This window comes from Neomonachus schauinslandi, chromosome 9 (genome assembly GCF_002201575.2).
Source record: "Neomonachus schauinslandi chromosome 9, ASM220157v2, whole genome shotgun sequence".
NCBI lineage: Eukaryota > Metazoa > Chordata > Mammalia > Carnivora > Phocidae > Neomonachus > Neomonachus schauinslandi.
Window position 1 is genome coordinate 2,447,762 of NC_058411.1, and position 12,510 is coordinate 2,460,271.

At 56.6% G+C, this 12,510-nt stretch overlaps 1 protein-coding gene across 5 annotated transcripts in view; it reads left to right on the top strand.

Moving 5' to 3' along the window:
- The window catches only part of CDC42BPB (CDC42 binding protein kinase beta), a 98,616-nt gene extending 87,696 nt beyond the window's left edge, over nt 1–10,920 (top strand). For 3 of the 5 annotated variants that reach the window (XM_044918120.1, XM_044918121.1, XM_044918122.1), the window contains 6 exons: nt 2,526–2,623; nt 2,710–2,794; nt 2,902–3,019; nt 3,125–3,242; nt 3,798–3,903; nt 3,988–4,853. In XM_044918120.1, coding sequence (XP_044774055.1) covers nt 2,526–2,623; nt 2,710–2,794; nt 2,902–3,019; nt 3,125–3,242; nt 3,798–3,903; nt 3,988–4,241 — 779 coding nt within the window. In that variant the 3' untranslated portion in view covers nt 4,242–4,853. Of the gene's footprint in view, nt 1–2,525; nt 2,624–2,709; nt 2,795–2,901; nt 3,020–3,124; nt 3,243–3,797; nt 3,904–3,987; nt 4,854–9,617 lie in introns of those variants that run through there. The other 2 variants (XM_021679858.1, XM_044918123.1) reach the window with 2 other exon arrangements.
- Nucleotides 10,921–12,510: the final 1,590 nt, after the last annotated feature.

Sequence of the window (12,510 nt, forward strand, 5' to 3'; positions counted from 1 at the left end):
GGGGAAGGGGGGTCCCCTCTAGCGCCAGCCTCCTGCCCGCGGTGCCTTTCTCTCCTGGGGCACCCGGGCTTTGCAGGGGCCCCTGATTTATAAACTCACACAGTAATAAAAACAAGCTCTAAAAGGTTTTGGTAGCCAGAAAAAAATTCAGCTCCAGTGTGCGGGGGTAAAGTTCCTGCTGGGACAGATGTGTCCCTGGATGCTGGGAGCTGCGTCCCTTTGTTTGTCTAGTTTCAGTGGCTTTCTGTGGAACGGGGTCCCCGGACAGGAGTCTCTAAGGTCTGAGCTTGGTGAGCCAAGGCCCCGAGTTGGCTCCAGGGGGGGCACTTCCCACTCTTGTCTGGTCACTCTTAGCAGACTCTACGCCTCAGATCGCCTGCTCAGTGTATCCCAAGTCGGTGAAGCAGCAGGTCAGACAAAGAGCAGGGGTTGATGAGACGGGCCACAGGGTACATGCTGATGTTGAGCGGATGGGGGGTGGGAACGGGGTGGGAGGTGGGGGTCATATTTTTCCTTAATTACGTAAAAGGACGACCTTTTGTGTGCCTCGTTGCTGGCCACGCCAAGCTGGTAGAGTACCCAAGTGCGTTGGAACCGGGACACCGGGCCCTTGAGAGGATCCACCGGCCTTTGGCTCTCCGGGCCTCTGCATGTTCCTTGACTTGGTCAGCCCTCAGCCAGGGCAGCAGACAGACAGGCAGGTGGTGGCAGGCCGGGTCCCTTCCCTGCCGCTCCCCGTTGTCCTCAAGGGCAGCCTGGACAGGAGTTGCCACAGAGCCACGTGGCAACCCTGCCTGTCAGGGTCTTTTCCTCCTGAACCCTAAGTTTTGAAAAGTTTATTGTGGAAAGGTCACTGAGCGTGATGTTTTTGGCATCCCGGCTTTGTGACTGGCATGCACACCTTAAGCTCCCGTGTTGGCCCTGTCCGGTTCTCACTTCCCCTTTGTGCACAGTACAGACACCAGATCCGTGTTAGAGCTGGCGAAAAATAAGTCACTGACATTCAGGCTGGAGAACTAAAACTGTTGCCTCCTCGTTCCACTCCCGTGCTGAGCATTTGCGTGTGTTCATTCTCACCTGTCCCCAGTAGGGAGGCGCAGTCAGTCCCACCTGGCCAAGGAGGACAGAGGGCATTGCGTGGGGCACACGGCGGAGCCCGGCTCAAACGCCGATCTGTCAGGCTCCCCAGCCCGTTCTCTCGCCACTGGTGTTGCTGTTTTAATTTACAGTTTTCTTTAGACTGGATGCCTCAGTTTATCACTTTATCAGCAAGTCACACAGATCACTCCTTGGCTCCTTGCAAAGGAAGCCCCACATGTTCCCAAGTAAGAGGAGCTGCCCCAGGGGCCTCCGTGTGCAGAACGGTCCTCTGAAAATTACTTCATAAAGTTTTTCTGCTTGTCACTTCTGTGACAGGCTGCTGGCCAGTTCCAGCCTCTTGGCTCCTTCCTAAAGCCTGTTTCATTTTCCTGGTTGTATTCAAAAGAGAAGGGCCGACCACACAGCCCATTGGGAACTTGACAGCAACACATCAAGAGAAGCCTTTCAAAGGTCCATCTCCAGTTAGTGACGCGAGGGAGTTAATCAAGCCTGGAAGGCAGGAGAACCGGAGCGGAGGCTGAGCTGTGCTGTTGGCCTGGCTCTGCACTCCTGCAGGGTGGCGCTGGGGACACGACAGCGCACCGCGCACCCGCCCCCCTACCCCCACCCCCCGGCAGGCCCTCTCCTTCCCTGTTCAGATAGTCTTACTGCAGTTCTGAAAGGGGGACTGTCCCCTTAAACCTCAAATGCCAGATGGGCCGGCGGTCCTTGGAGCATTCCTGTGTCCACCCACCCCCACCCCCCCAGCAGTATGCCATCACTCGGGGTGAGGGGGAATGGTCCCCCTGCCGCGGGGCTCCTCCCAGGAAGCTGGTCCCAGGTGTTTGGACCAGCCCACCAGAGGGCTGCCTGCAAACACCCAGAAGGACCATTCTCAGAGCCAGCGAGCCGGTGGGTTAGCTGGGGGTGGAGACGGGCAGGATTGTTGCCCCAGAGCTAAGCAGCAGTTTTGTTTGGAGATGTTAAATATTGACTCAGAAACCTGACTTTTTGGCATCTTTTAAAGGAATTTGCCTCAAAACAGAATGCTCGGCCCCTGCCTCAATTTCACATGCGTTGAGCCTGAAGCAGTTGTTTTTGCAGTGATTGTGTAAGGAGGCTAAATGAAAAAGCTAGCTTTTTAAACAAACCCTCTTGAGCATCTGTACTGTGGTATTTAAAATGTTCAGCTACGGGGATGGTAAAGCAGTTAAACGTGCGGTGTTGGTGTGAACTTTGAAGCGAAGGTTCTTTCTGGAGTGGGAATGTGCAAGTATCCGCCCTTTGAACCGGTTGTAACCCCTAAGCTGAGGGCGGCGTGTCCCCCGTTGGCACCTTCTAAAGTTCCCAGGTGTTGGGGCCTGGCCGCTGCCGTCCAGGGTGGAAGGCGCCAGGTGTGGGCCAGCCACGTGGGTCGCTCACCTTGCTTGCTCCGTCTACGCCAGGTTGCAGCCCCTCTCACGTCACGGTGTACAGCGAGTACGGCGTGGACGTGTTTGACGTGCGCACCATGGAGTGGGTTCAGACCATCGGCCTGCGGAGGGTAAGGCCCCCGGGCCGGTGCGGGGCAGCCCCCTCCCGCCCCGCCCCCGGCCCCCCGCTAGCCGCCCTGTCTGCTCTCCGACACAGATAAGACCGCTCAGCTCCGACGGCACCCTCAACCTCCTCAACTGCGAGCCTCCCCGCTTGATCTACTTCAGGAGCAAGTTCGCGGGTGAGCCTGGCGGCGCGTGGAAGTGGATGGGGGGGGGGAGGCGGGGCCTGCGCGTCGCCAGCTCGAGGGCCACGTGGGCCCACAGGGGTCGCTCCGCATTCCCGCAGGAACAGCCCTCAACGTGCCCGACACCTGTGATAACAGCAAGAAGCAGATGCTTCGGACCAGGAGCAAGAGGCGCTTCGTCTTCAAGGTGCCGGAGGAGGAGAGGTTGCAGCAGCGGCGGTGAGCGCGCCCTCCCTGGCCAGCCCGGCCTCGCTGCGGGGGGGGAGGCGAGCCAAGAGGATTGTGACTGTTTGTGGGTCTCGACAATACTCTGCTTTCCCTCAGAGAGATGCTTAGAGACCCAGAATTGAGATCCAAGATGATATCCAACCCAACCAACTTCAACCACGTGGCCCACATGGGCCCAGGTGATGGAATGCAGGTGCTCATGGACTTGCCTCTGGTGAGCTCGCGGGGGCGGGGCCGGCGGGGCGGGGCCAGGGCGGGGGCGGGGCCGGGGCCTGGAGCAGGGCGGGGCCTGGGGGGGGGGGGGGGGCGGGCCGGGGCTACCCACCTGCCCAGGGGCGGTGCAGACCGGAGCCGGAGCCGCTGCCCTGCGGTCTCTCCTTCACGGCGGCCGCTCCCAGCGGCTGTGTGTTCATTTGTGTGTCTCTGAACACCAGGGCGTTCACACTGGCTTGGTGTCTGTCACCGTTTCAGGCTGTTAGTGTTTTGTGAGGAAAGTAGCTGTCAAAAAGGATTTCTTAGGAACATCTTCATACAAGCAGGTAGCATAATTTTTCACTTAAAAACATGAGCTAGGATTTGACTAAAACCGTTATTGCCAATTCTTAGCTCAGAATTGGCCTGGCGCCCCTGTCTAGGGAGCGAGGTCCCAGGACCCCGGCTGTGTTCTGTGGTGCCCACTTTGCAGGTGGCTGACCTGCTGGGCCGGGGTCTGCCTGCGCCCCCCGCCTGGGCGCCCCAGAGCCTGCTCACTGCCCTTCTCTCCACCCAGAGTGCCGTACCCCCCTCCCAGGAGGAGAGGCCTGGCCCTGCTCCCCCCAGCTTGTCTCGGCAGCCTCCGCCCAGGAATAAGCCCTACATCTCGTGGCCCTCGTCAGGTACCAGGGTGTCCGAGGGTGGGGGCCCGGCCTGCTGGGGCTCTGGCGTCTTTTCCCTAAGATGACAGCGTCCTTGTCCCGTAGGTGGCTTGGAGCCCGGAGTGGCCGTGCCTCTTAGGAGTATGTCCGACCCCGACCAGGACTTTGACAAAGAGGTAAGACTTGCCTCGTTCCGGGGACTCCACCTAAGCGTCTGCAGCTCCTTGTGTTGGAGGAGAATCTTAGTGGTGACAGCGGCTTCACCTGCCCTGGAACCACCACGTGGGGCCCAGCAGGCCCGGGAAAGAGGACCAGGGTGCAGCTTGGTCGCCACTGCAGAACGAAGAGCAGCCTGGTGATGGGCGGACCTGAGTGCTTCTAGACTCCTCTGTGTACTTCTCCGTATTCAGATGTCACATACTGGTTGGTGCGTTCATTTTAGCGCACAGGTGGCCTGGTGCATCTTGGAGAGCCTTCCACAACGGTCTCTGTCCCCCGTTCCTCTGATGGCCGTTCAGGATCGGGGTGTGCGGGGCCAGCATGGCTCGGGTGTTCTTCAGGCATTCGGGACCCCGCCGTGGTGGGCAGCATTCTTGTGCACGCTGAGGCGCGCATCTGAGAGAGAAGGGAGTGGGGACAGTGCGGGAGCCCAACACCCTGCCCTCTGGCTCCCCGGGAACTCCACCCGGGGCGGAACGGGTAAGGCAAACACAGGTCTTACTGCACATGTTGCTGACTCTCCAAGCTCCACGGTCATTCCAAACGTGGGCTGAGTGTTTCTTCCTCCAGGGCCCGGCTGCACACCTTCACCCCCTCACTGATTCCTAGAAGCTCTCGTCTCACTGTGAACACAGTCTGTTGCAGATACTAATTCTCACGCAGTCCAGTCTGTCTTTTTAGCTAAGGTAAACACGTTTTCTTGTAGTCTTCTCAGGAGTTTGGCGAGGTTTCCTTTCTGTGTGTCATGCCTTCGTGACGTTTGTCTATGAGAGAGACTGTCCTGACTCAGTGCATGTTTGTAGGCAAGGACCTGAGCTTATTTTGGAAGTGGATGACCCCCTGGCCCCGTGCCATTTATTTCCCTCCAACTTGAAATGTTTTTTTTTTATATGTTAAACTCCTTTGTTTATGTGTTTCTATTTCTGGACAGTCCGTCTAAGTGGATGGATTCTTTTCCTCTGTCAGTGCTGCCTGGAGCAGATTGGGCACAGCAGATCTCCTTGTTACTCCTTTATGACAGTTTCTTAGCTGTTTTTATTTTCTGCAGATAAATTTTATTTCTCTTAAGTGTATTTTTTTTTTTTAAAGATTTTATTTATCCACCTGAAAGAGACAGAGAGCGAAAGCAGGAACACAAGCCGGGGGAGTGGGAGGGGGAGAGCAGGCTTCCCGCCAAGCAGGGAGCCCGACGCGGGACTCGATCCCAGGACCCTGGGATCATGACCTGAGCTGAAGGTAGACGCTTAATGACTGAGCCACCCAGGCGCCCAGAATATATGCTTTTTAAATGTTAAATTATTTTTTTAAAGATTTTATTTATTTATTTGCCAGAGAGAAAGAGAGACCACAAGCAGGGGGAGAGCAGGCTTCCCGCCGAGCAGGGAGCCCGATGCGGGGCTCGATCCCAGGACCCTGGGATCATGACCTGAGCCGAAGGCAGATGCTTAACCACTGAGCCACCCAGGCGCCCTCTCTTAAGTGTATTTATTAAGTAACATCTACACCCAGTGTGGAGCTTGAACCCATGACCCTGGGATCAAGAGTCACATGCTCTTCCAACTGAGCCAGCCACGTACCCCACTCCAAATAAATTTTAAAACCAGCTTGTTGGCTTCACAGTAAAAAAGTAAAAAATGTGTTGAGCTTTTCATTGGGATTACAGTGAATTCATAGATTAATTTGGAGGATATTCACCGTCTTGACCTTTCCTGTGTGGGAACATCGAGTGTCTTTCCAGTTGATGGTTTCCCTCTTACAGGTAGTGCACATTTGTGGTAAGTTATTCTTACGAATTTGAAGGGGTTTGTTGCCATTGTGAAGGTACTATAATCTTCCTTCACGTATCTGGTGGTTACGGCTGGGGTCTGTACAAGCTGGCGACTTTGGACTGTCCCGCGACCTTGCTGAATTCTGATTAGCACCCGTGTTTGGTTGGTGGCCTTGGAGTTCAGTCTCTCTGACCCGGGGCCGGGGGAGGGGGCGGGTGGGCTGCAGAGGCTGGTGTTGGGCCTCGCTCAGTGCACTGGCCGGCGCTCCTCAGAGCGGAGGTTTGGCCTGCCGACACCATGGGCTCGGGTCCCCGCCCGGGCTCCAGTAAGACTCACGCCACCTGTCCTTTCTGGCGAGCGTCTCACCGAGCTAAGCAAGTGGTTTTCTCTTCCAAGCTCGGGAAGAGCTTTTTCAGTAAGGAAGGGGTGATAGATACTAGTCAGAGGCTTTCATCAAAGGTGTCCCCGGTGACCACCTTCATGGGATTTCTCTCTCGCCTGTTCGTGTCGGAGCTGATGGCCTTGCCTCCTGAGAGTAAATCCTCCGTGGTCGTGATGTGCTGTTCTTATTTCGAATAGATGCAGTCTGGGATCATTTTATTGACAGTGTTCATCAGTAAAGTTTGTGTCCTGTGCTGTCCTTGGCCACCTTTGTCCTCAGAGCTGTCCTAGCCTCAACTCTGACTGAGGGAGTTTGCATATCTTAGTAGCCGTGATATATCAGTTTTCTTTCCTGGAAGGTTTCATAGAATATTCTTAAAACTGCCTAAGATTGACGACTCTAGAGGGAGGTCTTGGTTTTATGTCTTGGTTTATTTCTCTTATTTTACTTTTTTTTCCTCAACTGTGTATTTTGAAAATTTCGAACCTCCAGAAAAATTGCAAGAATACTAGAGTGAACATCCCATGTGAGCTTGATCTAACCTAGTTCTCCCTGTTGGGTGTATGGGGAACACCCAGCAGAAAGGAAGGTACAACATCACGACAGCCCCGAATCCCGTTCTGTGCGTGTCTCCTGAGGGTGCAGGCGCCTCCTCCCTGGTCACAGGGCTCACGTTGCGCCTCAGTGTCCTCCCAGGGACTGTTCATGCCCAGGGCCCGGCTGTTCTTAAACCCAGAATCCGGTTAAGGATAACACATTGCATTCCGTAGTCCTGGCTCTAGTCTGAGTCCAGCCTTTTTTCTCTCTCACGACATTGAATTTGTTATGAAAAGTACAGTTCTTTTGCAGAATGTCCCTCAATCAAGGCTTGTCTGAGATTTTGAATCGGAGAACAGTGAAAAGTCCCCCTAGCGCCCCCCCCCCAGGGACCGGAAGTATGTGTGTGTGCACACATACTTTTCCCGAACCGTATCAGTGGGTGGGCTAGACCAGGCCCCCTGCCCCAAGAGCAGGGATAGGGTTCTCGTCCCGTGTGACCATGTTGCCTCCGGCAGTGGTCTGCGCTGTGCCTGGCACACTTCCTTCTGTTACCCCAGCCCCCGGTCTCACCACATCGCTTCAGGCTCCTTGCCCCTGGAGCAGGTCCTCCGTCTTTCCAACATTCCCGTGTCTCGGGGTTCGGGTTAGCAGTCCCAGGCTGGAGTACCACACAGAGGACACGGTATCCTCGGGCTAGTACATTCTGAGGCACAGAGTACCCGTTTGTCCTGCACTGATCTTGTGTGTTCACACTCTTGAAAGAATGTAAGTGGAGTTCACGCCATTGTAAAGTGAACAATTCAGTGGCTCTTTAGTAAATTCACAGAGTTGTGCAACCCCCAGCTAAAGATGAAAGTACTTCCATCACCCCTGAGACGCCCCCCCCCACACACACACACAGTTTCTCCCATTCCTCCCTTCCCCCAGCCCATGGCAACGCCAGATCTTCGTTCTGTCTCTGGATTTACCTGTCATGGACGTTCCACGCGGCTTTGTGTGTCTGGCCTGTTTCATTTAGCATAAGGTCTTCAAGATTCATTCACATTGTAGCAGGTGTCAGTCAGTAGGTTCTTTTCTGTTGCCAAATATTCCATTGTACAGATGTACCACATTTTACATCCCCCTTATCCCTTGGTGGGCATGGGGGGTGGGGCTGGATTGAGCTCTGTGCGGAAATGAATGTGTGCGCACCTGCATTCGTGCGAACGCCTGTCCTCACGCCTGGGTATGTACCTAGCCGTGGAACATGTTTAACTTTTTGAGGAGCCATCAAATTGTTTTCCACGACAGCTGTACCATTTTACACTCCCCCAGCAAAGCGTGAAGGTGACGATTTCTCCATATCCTTGTCAACGCTTACTCTTCTTTCCTTTTTTTTTTTTTTAATAGCCATCCTGGTGGGTGTGAAGTTACCATACCTCATTGTGGTTTTGATTTGCATTTCCCTAATGACTGGTGATGTCAAGCATCATTTTCCTGTGCTGCTTGGTGACTTCTCTACCTTTGGAGAAGTATCTAGTCGTTTGTCCGTTTTTGTAAATTGAGTTGTCTTTTGTTATTGGGTTGAAGAGTATGTTATGTCATCTGGATACTTGACCCTGATGTGAGGTGCAAATATTTTCTCCCATTTTGTGGGTTGTGTTTTCACCTTCTTGATCGTGTCCTTTGATACTTTAATTTGGGTGATAGCCAGTTTTTCTTCTTTTGTTGGTTGTGCTTTTGAGGTCATATCTAAGAATTCATTGCTGAAGCCAAAGTCATGAAGATTTGTCCTTGTTTTTTCGAAGAGTTTTACGGTTTTAGCCTTCATATTTAGGTCATTGATCTGAATTATTTTTCCGTATGTCGTAAGGTGGAGATTCCACTTAATTCTTCCACATGTGGATATCCAGCACTGGTTTCCCTTGTTGAATAGTCTTGGCACCCTTGTCAAAAACCAGTTGACCATGGTAGTATAGATTGATTTCTAGACTCTCCGTTCTGTTCCACTGGTCTCTGTTCTCATGCACACCGTGCTGTTTGGGGAACTGTTGCTTTTTAGTACATTTGAAGGAGTAAGCTTGGGAAGTGTGATTCCTCCCAGTTTTTTCGTAGTATTGTTTTGACTACTCTGGGCCCCTTGCAATTCCATATGAATTTGAGGATTTCCATTTCCCATTTCTGGAAAGAAGAGCCGTTGGAATTTCAGTAGGGACGGCATTGAGTCTGTGGATTGCTGCGGGGGGGGGACCGGGGTGGGTAGTATTGCCATCTTAATGATGTTTGGTCTTCCGATCCATGAACATGAGATGTCGTTCTGTTTATTTAGGCCATCTTTAATTTCTGTCAGCAATGCTCTCTAGTTTGTGTCCAGATGTTTCAGCTCCGGTTAAATTTATTCCGGTGTTGAACTTCAGTACAGTGTTGAACAGCAGTGGTGAGAGCTCGCCTCTCGTTGGTGCCTCGTCCAGCGGGAAAGTTGTGACTTGCACCCTTCAGTACGAAGTGAGCTGTGGGGTTTTCATGGACATGCTTTATCATGTTGCGAGACTTTATCGTGAAAGACTGCCTTGTCTGACTGGTTTCTTCACTGTAGAGTTGCTCGTTCCTCCTTGTAACTATAATTACTGAGGTATTTGTGGCTTTCGGGTTGGGCTTTGGTTTGTGATCTCTTCACCGGCAAGCTCAAGGACCCTGTGAAATGCTCGTAGAGAGAGTTGTCATAACCCGAAAGGAGACAGTAGCTGCCCCATCTTTGCCCCAACGCCCGCGTCTGGCCGGCCGCACGTAGCCTCCACCGGCCCAGGGCAGTTGGTTCTTATGCTCTCCCCTCCTTGTGTTAACAGCCTGACTCCGATTCGACCAAACACTCGACTCCATCGAACAGCTCCAACCCCAGTGGCCCCCCCAGCCCCAACTCGCCGCATAGGAGCCAGCTCCCTCTTGAAGGCCTGGAGCAGCCAGCCTACGATGCCTGAAGCCACCGGCCTCCCGCCTCACCAGCACGGGGCCAGGGCCAGGGCGCTGGGCGTGGCCCCCAGTCCAGTGCCAAGACTGAGCTGACCCTCCAGTGTTGTCCGAGGAAATGCAGACTCAAGTTGTAGATATGGAGATAAAAATCTTTATTATAATAATGATCAGTTGGATGCCGCACGGTTGGTGGTGGTAGGCCCGGCCCGCTCACCCGCACCGCTGTGGGACAGCACCGTTCCGTTTGCACACGAAGGACCAGCACCAGCCTCCCCCGCCCAGAAGCAGCCGCGGAGGCGCGTGGGGCCCTGCGGATGCTGGTGTCCCGTGCGGCTCGGACGCAGCCTCCGTGTCGAGCCTGTGCCCTAGGACCTTAGGAGACTCGGAGGAGGTTGTGTTTCAGTCCCAGTGTCACTAGAATCTTCAAGACGGGAAAGCGGAGGTCAGTCAGTGGCTTTCTCACTTCGCCATTACACTCCGCTGCAGACCTTCTGCCGAACCTGCAGCCGTGGCCAGAGGCCCCGAGCCACCCCTACCCAGGGCCCGTGTGTGAGAGTCCGCTCCCGGTCACAGCCGTCAAGTGTCACTGTGAAGTCCACGCGCTCGTTCGGCTGCCGCCGGCCCAGGGCCTGCCGGGGGTGAGGAGGCCAGCGCCCCCGCCCGCCTCGCCCCGCCCCGCCCCGCCCCTGCATGGAGCCCTGTGATTAGTGCCCAAATGCATCACGTAGACTCACCCGACACACTCCTGCACCTTGGCTCTGTCCGTGGATTTACTCTCCCCCTTCCTTGCTGCTGTGTTGAGTAATCGGGTTTGTGGCCTGTCCCGTGAAAGGCTTAGGATTAACTGGCCAGCAGACCGCGCTGGTCTTCGGCCCAGGACAGGCTCTTCCCTGCCCTCCCGCTGGTCGGCGTTCTTGGCGACGCTGTTGAAGACATGCACGCACTTACCTGGAGTCGGCACCGAGTGACGTGGGCACCACGGCCTGCCTGTGCGTGTCGCACACCCCGTACCTGCTGCCTGCCGCCCCCCTGGGCCTTCTGCTGGGGCTGGCACCTGTGGGGGTTCTGGTTTTTACTTTTTTAATGTAAGTCTGAGTCTTTGTAATTATTGAATCGTGAGAACATTTTTGAACAATTTACCTGCCAATAAAGCAGAAGACAGCAGTTTTAAAGCTCTCAGTGGTTTGTCTGAATGTGATGACTTGTCACCCTGTGCGTGTCTTGGTGCCTGCAGACACTGTTCTTCGTCATGGGGAGGGGGGGAACGGGTCCTGCAAAAAGCACCTGTCTCCATGTGGCTGGAGGTGGTTTCCAGAGTAGGACTCCGGCCCTCCAAGTCTATGACGGGGTTCCTTGTGGGGGGAACCCCCCGGACACAGTAGGCAGGGCTGGGCTTGGGCCACTGGGGGGAGAAAGGCCCCCCCCCCCCTCCGGCCAAGTGCTCCTGCGGGGCCTCCAGGTAGCCAGCCACAGCAGTGGGGTTAGAATTTCAACCTGAGAGAAGTAGGAGCCTTAGGGCCCACGGGCAGGGCAGGGCCAGTGGGTGCCCATGAGACCCTGCAAGGCCGGCCTCCCTTCTTTGGGGCTGCCTGCAGCAGCAGGGGGGCCCTGTCCACACACAAGCACGCTGGCCCCTCGGCGGCCCTAGAGGACGGGATGGGGCAGGCCCGAGTCACCAGGAGCCAGCGGAACTCAGGAGGCCTAATTTCCCCCCAGCACAGGCCCTGCCCTGCGCTGGGCTGGGTTGTATTTGCCCCGAGACCCCCAGCATGTTCTTGGTCACACGGGGCCAGTGACAGCACCCGCCCGAGCTGGTGCTGGGCGGCTACAGCAAAGTTCAGAGCAGCCGGCCCAGCCCGGGGCGGGGGATGCTCGGGGACCGGCCGCCGCCGCCGCCGCCCTGTGCCCCGCACGTGGGCCCGGCCCCGCGGAGCGCCGCCCACATCCCATCTGCTCCCCTCGCCTTGGCACAGCCCCCACCCCCGACACAGGGCACAGACGGCCGTCCTCCCACCGGCCCCTGAAAGGGGCCGGGTGTCCGAGCAGCAGCGACCGCGCGAGGCACCGGTGGAGCGTCCGAGACCCAAGTGAAACCGCATCGGCTGGGAGAGCTGACAGGAGCAGGGCCCGGGCTGGGTGAGCAGCGGTGCGGGGCAGAGACGCAGCCGGATCCCGGCCCCCAGCGGAGGTCGGCTCCACGCGGGGCCAGCGCGGCCGTCTCCGCGCCAGGGTCACAGCGCGCCCCGCCGACAGAGCGCCGGCCGCCGGTCCCAACGGCGGGCGCTCGGCTGTCCTGAGGCGGAAGAGCTGGTGGAGAAGCGCGTGGGGTCCGCACCGCGGCCCCACGAGTGACGGTCCCCACCGCGCTCGGCTGCTGCCCACGGGAACTCGACAGCCGGCACCCGCCCGCCGCCCAGACGCCCTCGGGGTCCTGGCCTGGGGGGCGCCGGCGGGGCTCCCAGACCTGGACACCGGGCACGGCCGCGCGGGCAGAGCCGTCGGGCTCGCTGTTCCACGCGCAGCTGCTGTTCCGCGCGCACCCGCGCCCCAGGCCAGAGCGCCCTGCAGAGGGGCCAGGCCTTGCAGCGGCGGACACCAGACCCCGTGCCCGCGCGGAAGGACACCCCCTCGGCCCGAGCTCCGGGTCGGTGCGGGGCTGGTGCCCCAGCTTCCGAGTCTCCGACGGACACGCCCGCGCTCAGCCCGGGCCTGCGCAGTGTGAGCCGGAGTAAAGGATGCTGTGTTCGCAGAGCCCGCAGCCCGCCGGGC